General features: G+C 36.2%; 1 protein-coding gene across 2 annotated transcripts in view; it reads left to right on the plus strand.

The window, feature by feature from the left end:
- The window catches only part of EGFR (epidermal growth factor receptor), a 225,268-nt gene that overhangs the window by 134,855 nt on the left and 64,294 nt on the right, over positions 1-26,119 (plus strand). For both annotated transcript variants that reach the window (XM_074198315.1, XM_074198316.1), the window contains exons 2-6: positions 18,327-18,478; positions 19,596-19,779; positions 21,584-21,718; positions 23,880-23,948; positions 25,290-25,408. In XM_074198315.1, coding sequence (XP_074054416.1) covers positions 18,327-18,478; positions 19,596-19,779; positions 21,584-21,718; positions 23,880-23,948; positions 25,290-25,408 — 659 coding nt within the window. The remainder of the gene's footprint in view (positions 1-18,326; positions 18,479-19,595; positions 19,780-21,583; positions 21,719-23,879; positions 23,949-25,289; positions 25,409-26,119) is intronic.

Genomic DNA, 26,119 nt, shown 5'->3' on the forward strand with positions numbered 1-26,119 from the left:
ATTGGCAGCAGTTCATAAGTCAGGAATCCTTGGATCTAAGTCCTGCCTCTAGCATACACCAGCAGTGTTTCTTTACCTCTGAGAGTCACTGAATGTTCTCTTAGACTTCAAGTTTCTGATGTACATTAATGGAGGGAACTTCACTGTTAATACTCTTTCTGAATTACCCAATGGGAGCCTGTAACACTAAAAACCTTCTACCAGAATTTTTAAAACAGAAAACATATGATTGTAAAGGATCCACCTATTTTAGAAGATAAGCTACATTTTGATATAGAAAAAAAGCACAAAAAAAAAAAGCTCATAATCATGATTCTGTTACCTTAGAACAATCATTTAAATTTTAACTTCTTCTTTTGCAAAATGAGATGGTTGGACTTGATTATATTTAAGATCATATCTAGTTCTAAACCCTTTTTAAAAAAACTACAATTAGATTAAGTTCTAAACTGTTAAATCCTACATAAATAGCTAATTGTATGTTATAGGAATATAGCATCATAGGGAAAGGTAATCTTTGTTTTCCTTTTGCAGGGCTTTCGTGTCTATAAAACAAGTCATTTGAAGGTTTCGCCCATTTGCTGTGGTTTGGTCTTAGTTTGATGTTCAGGCTTGTTATATACATCTCCCATGAAGCCAAGCATTGGCAAGAAGGTCCCCTTTGAAATTCCATACTTCTGCTTAGCTTGGTGCTTAGAGAACTCCAGTTCTGTTTCAGCTTGCCTCATCAGTATCAATACTTGTCAACTCTTCTGACATTGGTTAATCCAGGTGTTGGGTAGAAATCGAAGAGTCAGGATGTATTCCAGCTGACCCTACTCTCTTCAATAATAGCTATCCAACATGGATGAACCCCATGACTCTTGATTTCATGTTTTTATTCTTTCCTTGAACTAACCTGCAATTTCAAGATATAAGATTTTTTTTCTCACTCACTTTTGTTCCCATTGTCCAAAAATACTTTCTCTTGACCCAAAGTTAATCAGCTTTTAAAAGTCCAAAGTTTCATGAATCCCTCTTCTCAAATTTCTGCTTCCATTGGATTCTATAAAAAACATCTGTAGACAAATTGTAGTCTTGCTTAGGGTTCTAATAAGCTTCCATTTCTAATTGCATGTTCAAGTTTCATTAATGTACATTATTTACATATCATTTTATCAAATTATCACCTTTTATTTGATATGCTCTCTTCAACCAGCCCAACAAACTACCAATAAATGTTTATTATATATCAGGTTGGTTAAAATGGGATGCATATTCTTTTCGTTGTTTGGGTAGGGTGTGGAGAGAATGAGCATGACCAGATCAAAGGTTTGTCCCTTTTCCAGTCAAGGTCACTAGTTTGAATTCAGCTCAAAATGGGAATCATCAGAAGATGTTACTAGATGTTGGTCATTGTTTTGGTTTCAAATAGAAAAGAGAACAATTCCTGAACAAATTTCCCTTGCATTCAAGAATTGTATATACTAGAGATTGCACATTTTGCCCAATTCACAGAGATTTGTGTGATGCACCTTTTGTATATTTTTTCTATAACTGCAATAAGCACTTAAATTATTTTTATTCATTCAACTTAACACGTATTTATTAAGCATTCTTGATATTTGCATTGCACTGTGCTAGCTGTTTAGGACATAAAGTCAAAAATAAATTATCCCTCTTCCTTAAGGAGTTTACATTCTACTGAGGAGCTTTGGGATTCTTTTTGTATACAGATTAGTAAATGCAAAATTATATTTATTAAGTAATTTGTCAGGGGGAGGGAAGACCCCCACCAATTGAAGCAAATCAGGAAAATATTCACTCAAAAGGAGGCATCTGAGCTGAATCTTGAGGAGAACTAAAGATTCCAAGAGGCCAAAATGAAAGGGAGGCATTCCAAGATAAAAAGCATGAGAGTGCTGTGATTGGAGAATAGTAAGTAGGCCATATTAGCTGGAAAGAAAAGTGTATGAGGACATGAAATTCATTTAGAAAGTCTGGGAAAATTGGCTGGAGTTAGAGTCTCAAGCAGTTTAAAAACGTAAACCAAGAAGTCTGTGTTTTATCTTAGAGGTCATGGGAGACACCTTCTTGAGCAACAATGTGACATGGTCAGAAATATTAGATTGAAATCTTTATGGAAGGAGGATTACATAGGGGAGAGTCTGGAAACAATGCTCCTGGAAAAAGTCAAAGAAATAGCATATAGGATCTTAATTTCTTGTTTTAGTCCCCAAAGCTTTCACACAATCATTTCTTTGTTTTAATTCACTCTAAAAAGAGAAAGGCATATGTTGGCAAATTACTGTTTTATCTCCTCTTGGGAAGAGGATGGAACATCATTTTTGTGAACAGCTTGAAGGAAGCTTGTGAGTAAAAGGTTAATTAGGGATTGCACTGTGGCAAAATCTCCCCCAAGCATTTGCACACACACAAAAGCTCCATTTAACCACACACATTTCAACATTGACTACTGTGTGAATGGACTTGTAAATATGCTTGTACTCTTTTTTTTCCTAAGGGGAGAAACCATTCCCTTGTGGTGTTAATTCACATTTTCCTATAACCAAAGATGCCATTATTCTTGCCATTTCTTTGTTTCTAGATTTGTGTTATTATTAGTATATCATGATATAGCAGTTGTTGGTTACCTCTTATTTGGTTATGTTTAAACAATTTCCCAACACTTTTCAATGATTTCCCAATAGGAGATCTAGAATTACAGGATGTCAAGTCAGAAAAGGTCTTGGAAGTCATCTAATCCAATCCTCTCATAAAGACAAATGGTTTGTCCAGCTCTGGTCCTCTGAACTCAAATTCAATGTTCTTAATAGTCAATAAAGGGAAGGATAAACTCAAATTCAAAAATGAAATGACTTGTCCACAGTCACATTCTGCTAAGTTCTACTGGTTCTAAGCTCTTTACTTAGTTTTTTTAAACTAAAACTCTGCTATGGGCAGCACCATCCTCCTTTAGAGTCAAGAATGAGGCAGAGTGGACTAATGAGGTCAAGATACTGCTCCTTTTCCATGGTTATGGGTCTATGAGTTTTGCAATTGCATCACTAATGTTTTTGAATTTTAAAATTACCTTAAGAATTGATTTTATTTTAGTTTTCCACTGAAGGATGTGTTAGCAGTTTTCTTCTCCACAAAGGGAATGCTTCCTTCCAATCCTTTCCTATGTCTCTCTTCTTCTTCCCACCCACCTCATCCTTGTCACCACCCACACAACATCTGTGGTTCTTAGGCAAAAGCACAAGTTATTACTAAAGCTAATCAGATCTACCAAAAGATGCTTGTGGAAAACGTTCTTTTTTCCCCTCTCCACATCAAAGCAAGTCTCCTCTGGATGGGCACACAAATGAGTAGACCAGAAGATCTCCTTGGGGCCCCCCTCCCCAATCCACCACCTTCTTGTTAAGTGGTAAAAGCTGCCTGCTTTTGACAAGGAGCCAGAACAAACACCCTAAGGATGGATGTGGTGAAAGACCAATGCATAGGCTTATAGTTGTCAGTTATTCAGCTGCAGGCCCAAGTGAGAAAGCATACAGCTTTAAAAAAATGCCCTGCATCATTTCTGTGATTACAGGCTCCCTGAAATATGGTCTCTCTCCATTAGGCCTCCTGTACTTGAAAGACCATTAGAAACCACCTTTCCATAGAAGGGATATATAGCATGCAAGATTCTGGGGTTACCAGGAATGATTTTATCTCTGCCTCAGCATGTTCGGTCGGGTTGCAGGTGGTGAGACCAACGCAGGCAAAGTTGGAGTGAAAACAAATGAGCCTGGTTCTGAGCTGCTCAGTGAATTGTTTTGTTTTCCATGTGGTTGGTTGGTCAAGAAAAGAAAGGATGAATTTCTAGTGGACTTGTTCAGAGATCACATCCCTGTTTGTTCCACACACCCCCAATCTTGCCCTGTGGCATCTTCCACTAAGATACCATGGTTTTAAGGGAAAATTCAAGTTGCAGATGAGGTCTTTTAGTAAACACAGTTCAGAGGAAAAGCTTTTATTGCTCATCTTTAAATGATTTGTAGTTTTCCAGGACCTATTCAGCTTTACAAGTCATCTCATTTGAGTTTTAAAACAATTAGGTGTTATTTTTATGCCCATTTTACAAATGGGAAACTGAGATTCTAGAGATTAAGTTACTTGCTCCCCAGCAGGGTCTTGAAACAAAGAATGAGTCAAGATTTGAGTTCTCTTATTCAATATATTATCTAGCTGTTTTTTATGAAAGCAGATAATTTATTCTTGATCTAGCATAAGCACATAAAAAAAAAATCTGTCTTCCCAAGAAAGACTTAGAGACCATAGAATTTAGACCTGGATGGGTCTTTATAGATAATCTAATGAAACCTCTTCATTTTGAAAATGAAATACTAAGGTCCAAAAAGACAAAATTAAATTCAATTTTTTTAACAAGCTACCTTTATTAAGCTTGTGGTATGTACCAGGGACTGGTACCAACTTAAAACCAAAATTGTCCTTGACTTCAAAGATCTCAAATTTTTGGAAAAAAGAACATGTACCAATATAACTCAATACAAAATATACATAATTCTGCCAGGGAGGTAGGAAAGCAATAACAATGGGGAAGATCTGGGAAGACCTCCTCAGGAGAACTTGGCAGGAAACCAAGGATGCTAATCCATAATCTTGGTGATCAGTGAAACTGGAAACTGTCAGCTGCAAGGAAACCATAGTGTTGCGGTATTTTTCCAGCACAGGAAGGAAAAAAAAAACATAGTTTTACTGAAGACTTAGCTTGGGGTTCTGCTCTTCTCTAGAACCTAATAGGGATTGTGGGGAGGTAAAAGTAAGAATGAAATAGGAGTAATGGAAAGGGAAGGGAAGGGAGAAGAAGAGAGAAGCAGTCTTCACCCAGAGATCAATAGAAAGGGAACTCAGAATGGCCTGGATCCACTATCAATTAAATGATGAAATCCCCATCAATTAAAGAAATTGGCTTATTTGTAATTCTAATATAACCTTGAATAACAAATAAACCCAGAATTATTTGCATCAATAAATTTATATGAATCAATAACATTGCAAAAATAGCCAAACGGTACCCTGATCTGTAGGTACTCTTTAAGGTCCACATAATCTCAGAATCATAATTCCCAACTGTCTGAAGTTGGATTCAAATTCAAGTTATGGAGTAACTGTATATCACTGTTATGTGTATATCACACTTTTGTCACTATATCACTCTGTACACATGAATTTTCAAAGCCTTCAAGCTATGGGACACTCTAGTCTGTTTAATATGAAGAGGTTAAATATTTATCATTTCAATTTTATTATCTAAATCCTTGTTACTCTTTATATAACATGTACATATAATTCAGACATGCAAATATTTATAGTTTAAACTCTAATATTTTCTTCCTAATGGTCCAAACCCCAAGCCTGAGCAACCTGTACCAGTGATTATTTAAAGCTAGCTGACTTGGTGTTGGTTAAAAATTTATAGTCAGGTTTCTCACAAAACATCTGCAGTTGTATGTTCTCCACTGGTCCTCTTGGGAATATTCCCTGTCTTTTTCTTAATTGTTTTTTTCCTTTCTGAAATTCCCCAGATGTGGTTATTGCTGACTTTTTTGTTAAATCCAGCAGTTTTATTTTTATGGCTCTAATCCTACCAATAAGGAGAAATTTAATCATTCTGTTATTACTTTTAAACATTATTTTCCATGAGGGAATGTTTTAGTAGAGAACTTGAAATGACTTTTTTAAAAAAAGAACATAAAAGTGGGATAAATGAACACTTCTCTGAATAGAGGATCATGCAATTTAGAGCTAGAAAGGATTGTAGTCCAATCCTTTCATAGTAGAGATGAGGAAAGTGAAGATAAGGATGACCTTGTATGACATATAAGATGGTGGCATGAGATGTGGAATTTTAGATTTCCTAGTTATTGAAGGTCTTCAGCTCCATGACTTGAAGATCATTTGTCAGGGATTCTTTAAAAATTATTTTGATTCAGAATTAGATTAGACTTTTGATTCCTGAATAAATTAGACTATATGAAAACATATCATCACTTCCATCTGAGTCTGTGTTTCTGTCACAAGTTGCTTTGCCAAAACACCTGGTTGTTTCTGTGAACTTCTCTGAATTGGATGATTACATATAACTAAGACTTGGTATTGTTTGGTTCTGCCTTGCACTATTCAACCATATCTGTGGTTGAGAGCCACTAAGGGTCTTAATTATCCTACACTGACCCCTTCCAGGGTCTGAAAAAAAAATAATGTTAAGTCCAAGGAAGAGATGAAAAACAAAGCATTCTTTTGATTGGTGGAATCAGGTCAGTAGTTTGTCCAGGGTGAGGGACAATTCCGCTTTCTTCAATAAAAATGTGGAGTACATGGCTACAAGGTAGAATTAATTCCAATGTGAAATAGCAGATCCCTGGCCCAAGTTTGCCAATTTGAAAATGTCTGCAGAGTTAATTTTGTCCTTCACATCTCAACTTTTTTCCTTTCCCTCCCAAGATCATTTAAAAATATAACTGAATATCCCTTTCCTTATTATCAGCCAATTCTTTATTTCCTTTGGGCCCATGGATTTCCTTTTTTAACTTGAAATAATGGATTCACAGCCTTGCCCTTTTATAGTTATCATCAGAGTACTTTCCAGCACACTAAGTTGGGGAAGATATTCCCAAAATTTTCCTTTGGTTATGTGATTGTTCACTCACAATTAGTCTCGTCATAGTCTAGGCTTTCATGTGGTTTTGTTTCCCCCTCTGCAAGACTGGCATTCAGGAATTTCTTCACACAGAAAAGTCTGGACGGGAGAGGAAGCTGAGAACAGGGACCTTCCATTGTGGTGGTATAAATGGTACAAAGCAAATCTCTCAGGCTGTAATAACCCGTCCTGATGGTTGTCTCCTTCTTATATTCCCTAAGCATATGGGTTAACACCATTTGGCACTTCTGTGAAAATATCTGATTGTTTTTCTTGGAGCACTAAAAGCAAATGAATACAAAAATTTTCATTTTCCCATGGCCCACTGGCCCAGGGGATATTGGTTGTTGGCAGAAAGGACCTTTGAAAGAGAGCCAGATTTTGATGCAAAGGACCCCCAAATTGGAGGACATCTGTTCCCTCCTATACAGACAATGGAAAAGTCCTATGTCCTTAAATTATGGGACAACACTACTCAAAATCACATCCCTTCTTCTAATGTGCCTCCATCTCTTCCCTCTTTGCTTCCCTTTTTCTTGTCATCAGATCACAGATTTAAAGCTCCTTCATTTAACAGATGATAGGCCTGAGGCATAGAGTTCTTCGATCACATTGACTGCTTTATTTTTTTTAATTTCTATCCATATCATGTACTTCCCACAGTGCCTAGCACCTAGCAAATTCTTAATAAATACTTGCTGACATTTCTCAAGATCAGCTAGTAAATGTCTGATTTGGATTTGAACCCAGATCTTTCTGGTTCCAAATCCAGAGTCCTAATCCACTATACCATATCCTCTCTTCTTCCTTTCTTTCTTTTAGGAGGAAAAGAAAGGTGGAGATGACATTTTTATTATTATTATTATTTCCTCTTTTTACAAATCTGTGAAAGCATGTTCAGATGTCTTTTCATATTCTGGACTAAAAGAAATATTCCTTCTATATCATAAATTAAAATATGTACAATGATACATGGGAAGTATATTGGTGAGGAAAAAACTTTAGGGAAAGTACAAGAGGTAAATGTTCAAAAATGGAGGCAGGGTACTACAATAAGTGCGGAGCTTGGATCCAGAGGGCTTACATTCAAATTCTGGTTCAGTTACTTATTATCATTACCATCTTGGGAAGTTCTAAGTTATTTCTGAATTACATACCTGTAAAATGAGGTCATTGAATTAAGGACTTCTATCAGCCCTTCCAGCTCTTAATCTATGATTCTATGAAAGGGTTCTTCCAATTTTAATCATGGTATTGTCAGAGAATGCCAGATCCATATTAGGATGCTGCTAAAGAGATTATCTTTGCTCCTCTGTACATCTTACATCCCCAGGAACTCCAACAATCACTGATCCTTCCCCTTCCTGGTAATATCTATTCTATATTCTATTTGATGATTTTTTTTCCTTCCTTCCTCTAAAACTGTGATTTCACTAGCATAGGGAGTTCTCATTGTGGAATCTACCTGCAATGATGCAGACTGGTCTTGGAGTTATTCATTTGGTCATATCCAATGCCATAACAAGGTATCCAGGTGTATTTTAGGGCCCTGAGAGGTAAAGATGAAATGAACGTACTTGGCAGACCTTAGAATACTACATTAAGTCTGGCTATTACTGACTCACTCACAATACAACCAGTATAGGTCAGAGGCAGTCCTTATACCAGGTTTTCTTGAGTTTATGACCAGCTTTCTTGGATCAATAATGCATAATTAGGCCAGGTTTTCTCTCCATCTTACTTGTTTACATTTACTGTATAATGTTTTTGCAATTTTTATTTGTGATATGTCTAAATCTGATTCCTCAACAAGATCAAAAGCTCTTTTGAGGGTAGGGCCTAGGCCTGAGTTATAACTTCTTTTCTATCTTTCTTGTACAGTGTTCTCATAAGGTTGGATTTTCTAGTATTTGAAAACTTCAGTAATGGAACATTCTAAGGACATTCTAAGTTTCCCCTAGAAAGCAAGACCCAATAGGTCTGGGGGAATACTACTCTGCCTTTGTGATCCAGTGAATGAGCCCAGTCTTCTGGAGATCTGTGAGTTCTGGGTATGATCTGCACCATCCAATAATGAAATGGTTTCTCTATGTCAATGGGTGGGCCTTAATTATAAGGAATACCATGGAACTTGTTCTCTTAATGCACCCCACCTACTTTGTGAGTGACTTGTTCATTGAGTATTCTAGGAACCTGAGAATATTCTTTCTCTTGAGCATGCTTCTTTGGCAAAAGGATCTTCCTATCATATATATAATAGATATAATTCATATTCCAGAATCCCAAGCTCTCATAAATCACTCTTTGATTCATAAGCCCATCAAGACTAAGTCTGAAAGCCTCAGAATTTGGATTATAATGCCATGTCTAGTATTTTGACTGGGAATGGAGTTCATGACTATATCTCTTACATTCCATTCATATATATATCAATATATCTTGGACACAGAATAGTCTTTATATCACCTTACACTAAGTGAAAAGAATAAAGGAATTACAAGTCCATATATAATGAAGTGCTTATTCCTCCCACTGAGTCCCATCTTTTCCCCATCAACCTGGTACTCAAGGCTTATAACACAGTCCTGTAGTTGAGGGTCCCTTCAGGGAGCCTCATTTCAGTCTCATTACTATTTACAAGATCTCTGTTTAAAGACTGAATTAGAGGTGGAAAGTGATGGTAGACAAGGATCGTGGGGAGGAAATCACAAGACCATGAGCCTTAGATGGATTATTTGAAGTGTTTGGTGATAGTCAAAGAAAAGAGGACTTGGAGCACACTTGTTTTCCTGTGCCAAGCTCCTCTTGGGCAATCTGGTGAAGTCCAAGGAACCTTCCTCAGAATACTCGAATGAACTGCCCAATTTTAGTTAGAGGCTATTGAAAATGTGTGCTTATTTCCCCATCCCAGAAATGGACCCCCCCCCCCAAATCTATCCACAGATCTCTTGGAGGCCTTTGAATCTTAAAAAATATGACCTAGAAGGAAATAAATTACTGCCTTTGAATATTTAAACATTTGTTAGATTTCTATTGAAATGTAACAAATTGAAAGGATCCCAAATTAGTTTGGAAATATATAATGAAATATTTCCTAAAAAATAAAGTTTTCCAAAAATGGAATGGGTAATTTGCTAAAGATAGGGTATTATCATTGGAGGCCTTCAAAAGGAAACAAACAGCAACTTCGTAGAAACATGAATGAGATTCATGCTTTGGGCAAAAGTATCACTAGATGACTTCTGAATATGATTGTATGATTCTAAGGGAAAAAGGAAAAGAATATTTTTAGAAACCTAGAATTTTAAGATTTCTTCTACCTTATCCTTTCCATTGGAAGCTGAACTTACAAGTCAATAACATTTATTATCAACATGTATTCCCTTACACTTCAGAATTTTTTTTTCTTTTTTCTTTCCTCTGATTATATTTCAGTTCTGGTTAGTTACCTAGAATTTGTGTCTACAATTCTTCCTTTCTTCACATAATTAAAGCCTGTTTGACCCAAATCACCAAAAGGCGTTCATTTGCCAATTTGATAAACTAATCCCTACTATATATTTTAAATGAACACAATGGAGGCAAAATAATTCCCGATCCTTATTTTCTACCTACTTAATATACACATTGCCTAACTTTTTTTGAGAAAATGCTTCAAGCTAAAAGTTACTTCATTAGTGAAAAAGTGCTCAATTTAGAGTTTTGAACATTTGAATTAAAATCTAGTTCTGTTAATTCCTATGCAACCTCAGGCAAATCATATAGTCTCTCTCTTGGTCACTTTTTAAATTGAAGGGATTGAATCAGTTGAACTCTAAGGTACCTTTCAGCTCCAAATCTATGATCCTATGAATAATCTTTCAAACTTCAGGTAATCAATCTATCAACAAGCATTTATTAAGTTTTTATTATGTGCCAATACTATGTTAGATACTAGAATTTAGTAGATACTGTGTCAGGCTGGTGGAAAAAATTATTAGGGTACTGATGGACATTGAGTTCATCCACAGGCCACAGGGCATAAGTGATCACCTAATATAGGTATTCATCTTTACTATGGCATCTGACACATACTGAATATAATAGGTACGTTTATTCCAAGAGAAAATTCCAACCTAGCTTGTCAAACCGATGAATCATTTTTTTCTTAAAATTTCTACCTCATGATAACAATAGCCAAAGGCACTTTTGGATAGGGGGAAAGCAATTTCATGACTAGGCTTTTGTATCTGTCCTTTTGACAAAGTATATTCTTAGTAACATTTTTTTCTGATAGTATGTATGATTGTACAATATGATGTACGTGCATATAATGAAGTGCTAAGAGTGATGATTTTATAGGTGTTCTCAAACCATCTATTTATAGCAAATAAACTTTGATGAATCACCTGGTGTCTAGTAAGGGACTTAACTGTGATCACACACCTAGTAAATGTCTGAGGTGGGATTTAAACCCAGCCCATCCTGATTCTGATTCAGCTCTCTATCTGCTACCCACTGCTACCTATATGCATTATTTGGGGATAGATGGTAGGTAGGTAAGTTGTTCCTTCTGATTTTTATTCCATTCAACCTCATTCTAGATACCATTGATTTTTATGAGATTGAGAAAGCAGGGAAGAATCATGGGAACATGGTCAGAAAAATATTTTATCTGCCAAGATCCAAATCAGCACTCTCCCAGTCTCCTTACTCAACCATAAAGGAAATAAAATGTTATCCTAAGATTAAAGGACAATAGGGATATTGAGATTCAAATGTCTTGGATGCGTCCTTTTCCTTATTTTTACTCTCCAATAGTAGCCTCAAATAACAGGGCTCTGAAGTTTGTCTCAGAAACCAGTTAGAAGCATAGTTTTGGTAATAACAGAGATGGTGGAGGAGGGGGTGAGGGTTAGGCAGTGTTTCTGGCTTATAGACCACTGGAAGAGGAAGTGGCATTATTCATTTGAAAAATATTCCTCTATGTGAATAAGCAGCCAGAAGTCCCTACTGAATGGTTAAAAAAATACAACTCTGGTCAGTGATGAAGGGTGTTGCTTACTCATGATATCTCCAGGAGGAAAATGCCTGGCAGATCACATATGTTACTGTTTATGCTTTTTATGAAGATAGATTGAATGCTTATAAAGGATTTTAAGATTGGAGAAAAAGAAACACATACATATGTTATCTTGTCTCCTTCAAACACAAAATATTCTTTCAATAAAGACTACTCATCTCATCAAAATCCCTGATCATTGGTCTACAAGATACTAGAGACAGAATTTTATCAATTTTCAGTCAAAAGCATTGATATTTATGGAGTTTGATGGACATTGGATGCCACCAAGATTTCTTGAAAACAAACTAATGCTTTGAATTTGCCACAAACAGTTTGAAGCAAGGTTTCTTATCCCAGGCTACAGACTCCCTTGCCATGAACAGATTTCAGGAGGAAAAAATTCTTTTCATCAACAGTCAAGTAAATTTTCACATTTCCTTCAATTATTTCAGAACATTATTCCAAGAACAGGTCCACAGATTCTACAGACTATAAAAAGCATCCATAATTAAAACAAACAAACAAAAAAACCCAGATTCAGGATTCCTGGTTTAGAGAAGTAATTGAGACAATATCAGAGATGAAGACCTAGGAGGAAAAAGAAGACAGGCTATTCTGACTTTAATTTCATAGGATAAGGCAGTTTGGGTGTTGGAGGGAGGGAACTGCTCCAAATGGACAAGAGGCAGGAACCCTGGATCTGGACTAAGAGGTCCTTGAGTCAAATCCTAGCTCTGAGACTTACTTATGTGACCCTATTTGTATAAATTACTGAAACCTCTCTGAGCTTCTGTTCCTTCATCTGTAAAGAAGGGGATTGAACTCCCTTCCAGTTCTTAATTTTAAGATTCTAAAATTTTTTTTAACATTTCAAATATTTCAGGACTTGAGTGCCTTTGACCTACTCTGTGACCAAAAACTCCCCTCACCTGTTATCTATCCCTGTAGCAATAAGTGTCTCTGAAATTAGCTAAGGTGGGCTCCAGACAGCTACACCCATAGATTTTACAGCTTATCCTCAGTTTTATGTGGAATTCAAAAATGGTATAAATTCATATTTTTTTGTATAAATTGGTTTGCCATTTGAAGACATAATACATACATTTATGCATGCTCATACACATGCCCACACACACATTAGGTAATAGTTTCAAGGTTACAGTGCTAGGTTACAATGAAATGGACTGTGAACTTCAAACCCAAGAAAATCCTTCCCATACTCTCAGTTCTATAAGGTACCTCTTCCAGTGCCTGGAACTTTGTCCTTCATAAATATTTTATTGAGTTGAATTTTTAAAGTTAGAGCTTACATTTCAGTAATATGATGACTTATAATAAATAAAATGCATTCCCAGAAACATTTTTAATTACCAGAATTACCCAATTTGGAACCACCTTTTATTGAAAAAAAAAATGCTGTCTCTTACCAGGATTTCTTTGGCTGATCAGAAGAAAATCCTCTTCCTTACCACATCCTTTCTTCCTCACTCAGGGGATTATATTGAGTTCTTCCATTTTTCTCCTAATTCTACTTCAGAGACTTTTCTTATGAACACACAGGTTCTCTTCCTCTCATCTTTCTCTTTGCTCTATTTACTCAGCAAAATATTACCCTCTCTTATATGTAATGACAAATTGTTAGAGGAAATGTTCATTAGTGATTATATATGAAAGAGTTAGGGAGATACAGTATGTATGTATGTCTGTCTGTATTATGTATTTATAATTAAAACACTATGATGCCAATACCTCATCATGGATTGAAGGTAATGTTCTTGAAGTCCATGCAAGCAAAAATCAAGCTTTAGCAGTTCCTATCATACTGGAAGGAATTTGAATATGGATTCAGTAAGATATGTTATTCAAGGAACAATCTAGATGAATTCAGAGAAATTTATCATAAGATTGACAGCAGGGTGATAAATGTTTCTTCCTCAACAACTTTCAAAGGCCATGTACAAAGTTAGGCAGAGAAAAAATTGTAAATTTTAAAATTATGGTTTATCTATATGTGCATGTATTTATATCTAGAATTATGTTGAATGTTCATTAAAAATTTCAAGTGTTGCACAGAAAGCTTCAACCTAATAGCATCTTTAAGAAGATGTTAATGAGAAATAGTCAAGGAGTCCTCTGTCCACATATAACAGGAAAACTACTTCCTTACAAGTAGCTGCATTCAAAACTAGCCATTTCCCTGGATGCCAGCCATTTGGGCACTAGAACAGTAAGACAGCAATTGATTAGTTCAATCAAAAATTAATATGAGACAGCTACTGGAATTGTTTGATCACCAAGTATGTAAACATACAAAACCTCTTTGTCTTACTACTGCTGATAATCATCATATAAATGTTTTTTAGAGTCTACTTAAGAATAGATTCATGAGCATGTGTGTTTGTGTGTGTGTGTGTGTGTGTGTGTGCTAGGAGGCTTAGGTGGGAGGAGGTGGGGGAATCCCCAGAAGATTATATACAGGATGAATAGATTGGTCCATGCGTGATGTTTTTGGAGATGATTCAGTTTGTTTCAGAGGTGTCTGAGCACATGGCTCATTTTTGTGGTCAAATCATGTAGGATGGAATAATCACATGGTGTTATTTAGAAAATTCAACAAGAAGGGAGGGCAAATTATGAAACATAGACTATACAAATGTATTTAGAAATGTTTCCTCAATGTCCCAGTTTTCCAGAAGAGAAATGTGTCAGCTGCTCACTGGGAATGGATTTACAGGACTGCCTTATTAACATGCAGCCTAATTTTCATGGCTTTGCATGACTGGGCCATGTGTAATCTCAGCAGCAGCTCTTTGGCTGGATGTGGGGGGGAGGGGAGGAAGGGAAGGAGGAGGAATCTGGCCAATTTTGAATCTAATTTCCAAAGCCACAGGACGTATTTCTTTACTCTCAAGGTAATTTGTGTGTTTGAAGCACAGCCTTTACTATGACCACTCTTTCCCCCCCAAAGCACTCTTTCTATTTTACGTTTGTTGACATGTCTTTCAAATACCTGGGTTGTAACTAGAACTTGTCTGAATACTTCTCTTTTGTCTCTTAAAGTTATAGCAACCAATCATGGGCCTTGATCATTTCACTGCCTCTGGTGAACACTTGGCTGACTTCCCAGGGGATAAAGTGAAACTTGCCCACGGCAAACAGTTGAACTATTAAGTAATACACTCAAAATCTTAATCCCTGGGGGGTGAGAGGCAGCTCAACAGAGTGGGAAGAATGGAAGATTTAAAATTAAGAAATCCTGAGTTCAAATCTCAGACTTGACATTTACTAGCTATGTCATCTTGGGCTAGTCACTTAAAATCAACTTCCTCTTCAATTAAATGTAATTCCTGGATCGCCCCCATAGGGTTACTGATAGTCTCAAAGGAGACTGGTATATCTAGCTAGCTATATCTTTTTGTAGATATGGATAAATACACCAAATATATTTGTTTAAGTATGTATATTTCCTTATATATATATATACATATATGCATATATTATAAACATATATTTGGATGTATATATAGACTTTGTTGAGGAAGCCTCAAAGCAACTCAGTGGATAGAGCTCTGAATCTTGAGTCAGGAACACCCAAGTTCAAATCCAGCCTCAGACACTTACTATGTGATCTTGGGCAAATCACTTAACTTCTGTTTGCCTAGGAGGCAGCTAGAAGGCTTTAACCCACTGGACAAGGAAATGGTAAACCACTCTAGTCTTTGCCAAGAAAACCTCAGGGACGATATGGTCACAAGAGTTGGATGCAACTGAGAATACAGACACACACACATACACACATATCACATTAATATGTATGATATACATATAAGCTTTATAAACTCAATTGATTTTTTTCACTTTTTACTTTTTATGACCCCCTCACATTTACAAAAAAAAAAAAAGCAAAAATAAGGAATTTTTTTTTATTCAATTTTTACTCAACTCATCAACTCCATTGTTTTTCAGTCAAGGTAAGACTATCAGAGGAGTTTGATCTTTTGACCCCCTTCAATCTATATTGCTGGAATTGATTCATAGGTTTACCAAAACATATATAGTGTGGGCTGGCTAGGTGGCACAGTGGATAGAGCACCGGCCTTTGAGTCAGGAGTACCTGAGTTCAAATCCAGGCTCACACACTTAATTACCTAGCTGTGTGGCCTTGGGCAAACCACATAACCCCATTTGCCTTGCAAAAAGCCTAAAAAAACCCATATATAGTGGCTAACTAAATTGCTACCTCTTCCTCTTCTTGCTCTTGATAAAGGGAATTGATGGCTGTATGGCACTGATACTTTCAATGACCAGCATTCATGTGTCATAGTAAAAAAGAATTGTTTTGTATTTAGAAGATTTCTCTTTTCCAGGCAGACTACATAGAATGTGAATTTGCATTGTTTCTGATACCGAAACATGTGTTCAGCTCATATGCTGGGGAGTAAGGGAGAAGTAATTTTAATTTTAACATTGTAAAAAATGATGTAGAGATTAGTCTAAGACCAGTTTTGTTCCTCCTCTTTTTGATACCACCTCCTCCTTACTCTAGTTTTGCTGCAGCAGAGCAAGTTGAATAAGTCTTGTGTCCTAGGTAAATATTTTTAACTGCTATATTATCAGGGTTTTCTATTTTCTCAATGCAGCTTTTAGTTTCCTTTTTCTACTGATTTCATATACTGTCCTTTGTAGAGAGACCAATATTTTCTCAAGTTGTATGTACATGATCCCAAACTTCTGGATAAAAAAGAGTGTACCAGCTGTTGAGAAACATCTGGGGAAGATGCAGCTCAAGCATCTGATCACTGATGAAATGTTTCATTCTTTTTTCAGATGCTTGGTATTATAGAGGCAAAACTATTGCATAATTGTGATTAATGGATTTCTTTTTACACTTGAACCTCTCTGTTGGTCCCAGTTCATTGTTATATAAAATAAGTCAGAAGCTGTCTGGCAGAAGGGTCCTTTGAATATTATTTGAGTGTGTTTTATTGGTCTCAGTGCTGTCTTTATGCTGAGGATGCCTGCAAGTTGAATTGGGTTTTTAATTGTAAAGGTTTGGGGATATTTGCAAATATGTGTGTGGAGATAAAAGGGGTGTAATTTAGAACAACATTTTCCCTGTCAATTCAATTGGAAATGGAATTCTAGAGGAACTAAAAGAAACTTGGGAAGGCTTGTTTGAACCAGGTACAGAACAATGAAAGAAACAGGAGAATAATATATTCAGGGCAGATAGGTGTACAGTAGATAGAGCACCAGCTCTGAAATCAGGAGGATGTGAGTTCAAATTCAGACTTAGACACTTGTTACTTACTAGCTGCTGCGACCCTGTCACTTAACTCCAATTCCCTTGCAAAACAAAAAAAGAAAGAAAATAACATACTCAATGATTATAGTAATGTAATTATAAATAACAAGGAAGTTAGTGTTAACAATAGTTAACATTTATGAAAAGCACTTATTGTGTGTGATATAAATTATTATATTGGGGCAGTGGAGAAAGCACCAGACCTGGAGTCACGAAGACATGAATTAAAATTTGACCTCAGACACTTCCTAGCTGTGTGACCCTGGGCAAGTCACTCAACCCAGTTTGCTTTCATTTCCTCATCTATAAAATGAACTAGAGAAGAAAAATGGCAAACCACTCTAGTATCTTTGCCAAGAACCAAAAATGAGATCATGAAGCATCACACATGATTAAATGACCTCACAGCAACTTTATTGTGTTTAAGTCACTCTACTAATCATTTTACAATTATTATGTCATTTTATCCCCACCACAATCTTAGGAAGTAAGTAAGATTATTATCCTCATTTTACCCCTGAGAAACTGAGGCAAGGAGAGATTAAGGGACTTGCCCAGGGTCACACAGCTAGGAAGTGTCTGAAGCAGAATTTGAAATTAAATCTTCTTGACTCCAGGTCAGGTGCTCCTTCCAATTTGTCACCTAGAGTAAATTTCTCTGAGCCTATAAAATAATTGTGTTAGAGTAGGTGTCCTCTAAGATATCTGTCTACTTGTTATGATTTCATGTAATAAGGGATAAGTCTTGGTCCCAGAAGAACTATGCAGCCCTCTGCTTTCTAGTGTTTGGAATATTGCTTAACCTCTCAGGATCAATTGCTATGTGCACTTATTTTGTTTAACTATTTTTCTTTGTTATAAGGAAGGGTTCTGGTGAGGCAGGGCTGTTATATAAGGAAATAATGAATTGTAAAAAAAATAAAATAAAGAGCATGAATTTTTTTTTCAAAATTGGTAGAATTATATAAAAGCAATAGAAATGCATGGAGAGTTTTTGAAACTCTGGCTTTCTAACTTTCAGAGTAAAGTGAACATTCCTATAGAACCAGTTCAAGCAATCAAATAAGCTATATACTGAATCAACATCCATATAGTTGTTTTTCATATAACAATGAATGGTCTAATTATAGTTATAAAGGAAAGGGCACTTATCTCTGTGGGTAGCTGTACTTTTCTCAGAGTTCTGTATAACTTATGTGATGCCTACACATTTTATATTTGTCATTTCTAATTCACTCTCAGTATTTCAAGTGACATCATTTTTTTCTCCACCCTCCCTCTCTCTACAGTTTGCCAAGGAACAAGTAACAAGCTGACCCAGTTGGGTACTTTTGAGGACCACTTCCTGAGTCTCCAGAGAATGTTCAATAACTGTGAGGTGGTACTTGGAAATTTGGAAATTACCTATGTCCAAAAAAATAATGATCTTTCCTTCCTAAAGGTGAGTATGACAGAATTGATTGTCCTCTTCATCCCCACCCCCAAATGAGAGATCACATGAGCAATGAAAGGATCGTTAGGTAGACTCCAAAGTACTTTGGATTCAGGAATTAAGATTTCAAGGGAAAATAAAAAAAACATGTTCACTAGGAAATACTTATGATGTCATACTCTAGCTACCTCTTATGTTTTCAAAATAAACTGAGATGGAATGCCCATATACTCTATGATGCTATGAATAGTTTGAAATACTTTTCTAATTGTAGTTTTAGAGTTCAGGGTGGTTTTATGAAGGTGTGAGTGTTGGTTTGATAGACAGAATTTTTATTTAAATACCAGGAAAAGTGCAGGAGGATTAGGACTTGATTTTACCAATTTTCATTTTATTTTAGGCAAATAGGAAGGCACAATTGCTATATGTTGAACTTCCTAGTTAAATGATAGAACCAAGTGACTTATTAGGATTCTAAATTAATCAGGAGAGGTCTTTAAGGCTGATTGATTTGGAAAGGACAATCTAAACCTCAATTATTGTCAACTTTTGATTAGTTTTAATACATATATCTTTTATATACTAATTTATGCATTTATATATGCTCATCCCGGAAAGTTCAGTATTATAACATGTATAAATGAGTGACATCCATGCCTCCATATCCTTGCCAAGCTGATCCCCAAGAGAACCTTCAGTTTCCTTCAAGGATGAGCCCAAATGATGCCTTCTGCATAGAGCTTATCCTCTTTCTCAAAATAACTTTATATTTACCTTGAATAAATTTTGTATTTACTGCATTTGTGTTGCCTCCTCTACCCCATTCCAGCAAATAGAATATTAACTCCTAAGAGTAGGGAATGTTGCTGTTGATAGTTCCTGTACTCATGTTTTCCCCTCCCATCTTACCCCCATATCCCTGCCAAACAGAATATAAGCTTAAGAGTAGGAAATATTTTTGGAATTTTTTAGATCTGTACTCAGTAACTGATATATAGTGACCACCTAATAAATACTTGATGAATGAATGCTTGCATGGATGAATGAATAAATGAAATCCTATGCTTCTCTGATGACAAATAAAAATGTAGAGAAGTATAAAAACACATCTTCTTTATTTCTCAAGACCATCCAGGAAGTTGCTGGCTATGTGCTTATTGCTCTCAATGCAGTAGAGAAAATTCCTTTGGAAAACTTGCAGATCATCAGAGGAAATGTGCTGTATGAAAACTCTTATGCTCTTGCTGTGCTCTCCAACTATGATGGGAATAAAACAGGAGTGAGGGAATTGCCCATGAGGAATCTACTAGGTAAGATACTATGCAGAGATATTCTTGTGAGGATGAAAATATTGGAATTTTAAAAGTCCCTCACTGAGGAATTAGCAGGGCTTGGAAGGTGGGGCAGGGAGGTAATGGAATGGGGAAGAGATTGGGGAAGGATATTCTAAGAAACAGCAGGAACAGAGGTCTGGGCTGGATGTGGCCTGTCCATAGGAAGCCCTTCTCTGCATCACCAAAGAGAACTTTGAGGCTCCTAGTTATGGAGAAGATAATTGATTTCACAGGTTCCCTTTTGCTCTCCTGCCATCACCACCACCACCATGTTGTCATTCCTTGAAGCAAACACTTTTTCAGAAAACAAAATAGCTTTATCTGTGGATAATATCCATTATAAAAATACAGATAGGTAATAATAAGGAAACTGAGGGTAAACAATGCCAGTTTTTTTTTAAGAAAGGAATGGGTAAAGGGGCAGCTAGGTGGCATAGTAGATAAAGCACCGACCCTGGAGTCAGGAGTACCTGGGTTCAAATCCAGTCTCAGACACTTAATAATTACCTAGCTGTGTGGCCTTGGGCAAGCCACTTAACCCCGTTTGCCTTGCAAAAAAAAACTAAAAAAAAAAAAGAAGGAAAAAAAAGAAAGGAATGGGTAGGGGAGGGAGAAGAAGTCAATAAATTTACCAGATCCCAGGAGCAGCAAAGCAGGAACAATCAAGTTGCTGACAAATTCTATCCACACAGATCAACCCTTAAGTATTTCAATGAACCAGACAAGCCACCAATTGTTCACAGTTATATTCTGTTTGTGATAGAAAATGGAAACCTTTGAGCCACCTGTGAATCACCCATGCCCTCCTTCCTTTCTAGCTGAGGAATTACCAACTGCCTTCAATGATTCCTTGAAAAATGTCTCTTTAGTGTTACTGAATTTTCCCCTAAGTCAAATCCCCATCACCTCAGATTTTGCTAGATCCACCTTTAGTTAATCTGGATCCATCCTGCCATCAGTTTAGTCTTTCCTTAATATCACTTTGATTATCATTGTCATTTACCATTGTGCAAAAAATCTGGACAAGTTCTCCATTGCCTCTAGGAGAGGACTTCATTGTGATTTCATTAGTTTAGGGAATTCTTAAGGACAGAGAACTCCCTTTTCTAATGTGGTTCAGCATTTCTGCTACTTATTACCTAGAGTAGAGTTAGTCATGCTAGGGTCTGAAGGCAAACCCAGCCCACTATAATTCTATAATAGTTTGTTGATCCCTAGGTTAGAACAGTGGAGTTTAAATGGCTTGGTGTTTTTCTGGATTTCTAGCTTTATCTTTCTACAATATTCCAACATGAACCTTTTACTCTCACCAGTCTCCTTCCTGTCCCTGTTCTGTACCTTTGACTTCCCTTCCTAGAATTCCTCTTTCCTTCCATTCTTTCTCTTTTTAAAAATAACACTTTTCATTGATTTTTTTAACCTATAGTCATTTCTGTACGTACGTACATACACACACACACACACACACACACACACACACACACACACACACACTATACACACACAAATCCTACCTTGTGGTTCCTTGCTGCTATAGCAAAAGGAAACCTCTCCCTTTCCTTTTCAACATCTAAATCCTATCCAGGTTTCAGAATGCAGGTCAAATGAAATTCCAGTTCCTCCAAGAAATCTTCACCTTCTACTCTAGGTCCCAATGACTTTTTTGTTACCCTTGGTGGGTCACTCATCTTTCTTAGATATAAAAATGTAAAAAAACCCTCACAAATATTTTAATTAATATGCAATTGAAAGTTCTTTTCTTTTATATATGTATATATAGAAATCCTTAGTGGTGGTGTTCGGTTCAACAATAACCCATCCTTGTGTAACATGGAGACGATCCAGTGGAAGGATATCGTGGCTACTGAATTTTTCGACAATATCACAATAGACAATAACAGTCATCCTAAGAATTGTAAGTGTTCTATAAAATTTATTCCTGCTGTCAATTCTAGCAATCCCTTGGTTTTGGGAAGGAGGGAAAGAATATTCATTCAGCATGTTTTCTGTAATCTTCACTTCCATCTGCCATTTTGTTTTTGAAAGGTAAATGAGTTCTCAAGGACCCATTTGGTGGATAGAGAGAGTGAAAACACTGTTATATGAAAGAAGTCACCCATGTGGCACAAGGTTCATTATTATCTAGATGACCCTAAATAACTCACTTTAACCTCCATCTATTTCAGTTTTCACATTTGCAAAATGAAGGAAAGGATGCACTTAATATTCTTTAAGGTCTCTTCAAACTCTAAATAGATTGCTATAAACAACTCATTTTATAAGAAACTGAAACTTTTATCTCAGGTCTGTAAAGTCTCATATGAGCTATTTGATACAATTGTCTTTTAGAAAACTATTTGATGGGTCAAATTGTCTCTATAAATATCCTCTTTAACTGTTGAACTATAGGTTAATTAGTTTAGGCAACCAAGAAAGCTTTTGTCTTTCCAAATGAAGCATCTCAGTTTGTTGCTCTCTTTAATGATTCTTGCTATGCTTTTGATTCTTCTATACTGGGATAGGAGTTATCAAAGGTTAGCCCCTGTAAACTCTGCTCCATGGCTAATTATTGTCAGAATTTTTCTCTCAGATATTCTCCAATAGAGAAGAAACCACTCTGTACAATATTGATGCTATATTTCAGCATAATATGTATAGTTTGTTTTTGGTTTGCTTTTTTTTGTTTTTTGCAAGGCAGTGGGGTTAAGTGACTTGCTCAAGGTCATACAGCTAGGTAATTATTAAATGTCTGAGACTGGATTTGAACTCAAGTCCTCCTGACTCCAGGGTCAGTGTTCTATGTACTATGTCACCTACCTGCCCCTATAATATGTATAGTTTGTGTTCAAAGCATGAGACTGGTCATTGCTGCTGATGCATATATGAATAATTCAGGAGGACCTGAGTTCAAATCCAGCCTCAGATACTTAGCAGCTATGTGTCCCTTGGCAAGTCACTTAACCCCAATTGCCTAAAAATAAATTATTAGCAAAAATTATGTTTTTATTTCTGATTTAAATTTTTAATCAATCTATTGCTTCAGTATTTTCCCATTCTGTGCAATCCTGAAAAGCAAATACATACAGAATTATACACATGAAAATATGACATAGAAATTTACATGAATCAATATATGCACATTGTAACAATATCTAAACAAAGATATATAACTAACAAGTAGAGTTTTAGGTACTTAAGAAAGTCCTACAAACCAGGAACAAATCTCAATACTCAGCAATCACTCAAATTGGTTTTTGAAAAACAAAGATTTTTCATCTTCACAGATCAAGATTCAAATCAAAGCTCAGACAGTAAGACTATGTACATTTTCTTGCATGGTTGCTTTCAAAGACAGTCAAATTAAATAAATAATGCAGTCAATAAAAATGGAGAGAATTTACCTCTCTACATGCAAACTTATCATTAGAGTCTGTCAGAGCATGAACAAATTAGCAACATTTCAACAGTATTTATTAAACTCCTACTGTGAGCAAGGTATTGTGACACAGAGAGTGTAAAGATAACAGAAAACTGTATTTTCACTGATTTAAAATCCAATTTATTATGTGATCTTGGGTGAAATTCCTAAAGTACCATGTTCTTCAGTTATCTCACATGTGTAAAAAAGCTTATCATAGTGCTTAGTATATAGTAGGCATTTCATAAATGCTCATTGGTTAATTCAATATCAGATAGCAAAGCAACATAGGGCAGTGGAAGGAGACATCATCTAAAAGAAAAAAAGATGTAGATTTTAGCCTGACTCTGCATCACCTCAGTATCTTAAATCATTTCATTTTCTCTGGGTATGTTTCCTCATAAATGTGCAATGAGGAAATTAGAAACAATTCTCTCCTTTCCAATGCTAAGATTCTTAATATTGTTAATGGTTTAAATATTGGTGAGCTTTCATTTCTTCACCTGCAGTTAGTTTTATTATTTATTGTTGCTGTGTTTCCATTTCTGGAATCTCAGAATTTAAAATAAACTTGGAATAATGGTCAAAATGATTTTAATTGATCAGACTCCTCACACTGGAATATTATGAATTCATCTTTATTTAAAATTGATTTTAGGTGAAAAGTGTGATTCTAGTTGTCCCAATGGAAGCTGTTGGGGTCCTGGACCAAATAATTGCCAGACTTGTAAGTATATGGATTTTAATATTTATATATGCCCCCAGTTTTTCCAGATGGTTGGGAAATAACATTAATATCTTTCATGTAGAGATAACAATATCTACATTGCCTTTCCCTTGATGACTGTTTTGAGTCCCAATTATCTGTGTAGTATTATTTGTATTATTTCTCTCATTGGATACATGATCATATAAGATATACTCAGTCCAAAAGCTGCATAGCTCACCTGATTTGACTACTAGGCCTGATGGTGAACTTTTCATAGTTGAAATAATATTTAGGATAGATAGAAACTGGTCCAATCCATTAAATGGAATTGATCTGATTAAATAAAATTACAAATAAATATATAAATACAAATAAAATTTGTAAGAATAATTTTTGGATGATTTTTAATCCGTTTAGGTACTTTGGATGTTTTGCTGATTGTTCTTCTTTAGGGATCTTAAAGTCTTGATCCAGTATTGTCAATTCATTCAGAGACATAAACTGGTCTCCTTGCCTCTGGGTCTGATTGTTTAACACTAGATGAAAATTAAACTGGTCTTCATATGACCCTGAACTTGCTTCTGAAAAACCATATAACCTTACCCTTCTTCTCTGAACCCCTCTATTACTGTGCAACCCCCTTAACCTATGAAAAACCTCATATCAGCACTGAACAAGGTCAGTAGAGAAGGTATACTAAATTATTCTAATCATTGTTTATACTGGAAAATGCCTGAGAAGTTCCTGTATATTGTAAATACAAGGGAGACCATGATTGATAATTGCTACCCAAACAGAAGTCATTCTTTTTAGAACAATGGACCCAATATGAAGTTCGAAGGAAGAAAGCTTTTTGCATCTCCATGTATCCATCCAGGCAAGACGGTTTAGAGTAGAAACAGACATGTGGAATTGATGAGATTTACAGCAGATGACAAATAATATTACTTTACCCCAAAACCTCAAAAAGTAGTTCTGAGATTAATTTCTGAAGTTCTTAAAAAAAAAAGCCTTAGGGCAATGACATCATATCCTCTTCTACCTGCAAGGGACACAGCAGGACCTCCCTTTATCCCCTCTCAGCTCCACAGCATCCCAAGCTCCTGACACAATTGGCAAAGTAAATTCTCTAATGCATGTGAGGACAATCTACTCTTATCAACTTTGAGGACTGGCACCAGAACCTCACCCACCTGGGAAAGGACTTGTCGAAACTTGAAAAACTCCCATTTTAATAAACTTCCATTTACCTTTGATGAACCTGATGAACCTAATCCACGTGGAAGTGGACCGCCAAAAATCTTTCTTAAAAAAATTTAATGAATATCTGTTTCATCTGTGACCTTTGTTCTTTTTCAGTGACAAAAATCAACTGTGCCCAACAGTGCTCAGCACGGTGTCGCGGTAGCTCCCCCAGTGACTGTTGCCACAATCAGTGTGCAGCCGGTTGTACTGGTCCCCGGGAGAGTGACTGTTTGGTAAGAAGGAGCTATTGTTCGATCTTCAGGGAGTCCCAGTTCCCACAATGTCTGATCTCAATAGAATATAACCTCTTAAGATTTACAAAACACTTTACAGAAGTTGTCATTTGATCTTCATAAAATCCTAGTGAGTTATGTGCTATTAGGAATCTCATCTAATAAATGAGAAAACAGGAAGACTGAGGTGAGGTGTTTTATTTGGCCAGGGGTTACACAGCAAGTGTCTGAACTGAATTTGAACTGTCTGACACCAAGTCCAATGCTTCTTCTGCCTATTACTTGAGAAGAAGTGGGATGGGGAAGATACTTTTAATTCAGACAAAACCAGATGACTTTCCTTGGTAGTGACATCATAGTTTGCCACAAAAAGGAATCAAAACCATTTTCAGTTTTTTACTGTGATGACATCTGCAAGAAAACTAAAATTCTAAAATCCATTTTACTTGACTAAAAGGATCCTAGACTAGCCAGAGCTAGGTCCCTTTGGAACTGCTAGGACCATAAATGAGCTGTACAAAAAATGGTCTACAGCTTTCCCTGGGTGACTGGGGATGTTTCATATCTTTGATCCAATGACACTTGCTTCTGGACTATTCTATGAATAAAACCTTTCATCTCTCCACTCATTTCTTGGACTGTCCTCCTTGCCTTAAAAACTCCCTCCTTCTGCTTTGCTTTCCAACCTCCTTGACTTACTTGAAGTTCCAA

Source organism: Macrotis lagotis, chromosome 8, assembly GCF_037893015.1.
Source record: "Macrotis lagotis isolate mMagLag1 chromosome 8, bilby.v1.9.chrom.fasta, whole genome shotgun sequence".
NCBI classification, from domain to species: domain Eukaryota; kingdom Metazoa; phylum Chordata; class Mammalia; order Peramelemorphia; family Peramelidae; genus Macrotis; species Macrotis lagotis.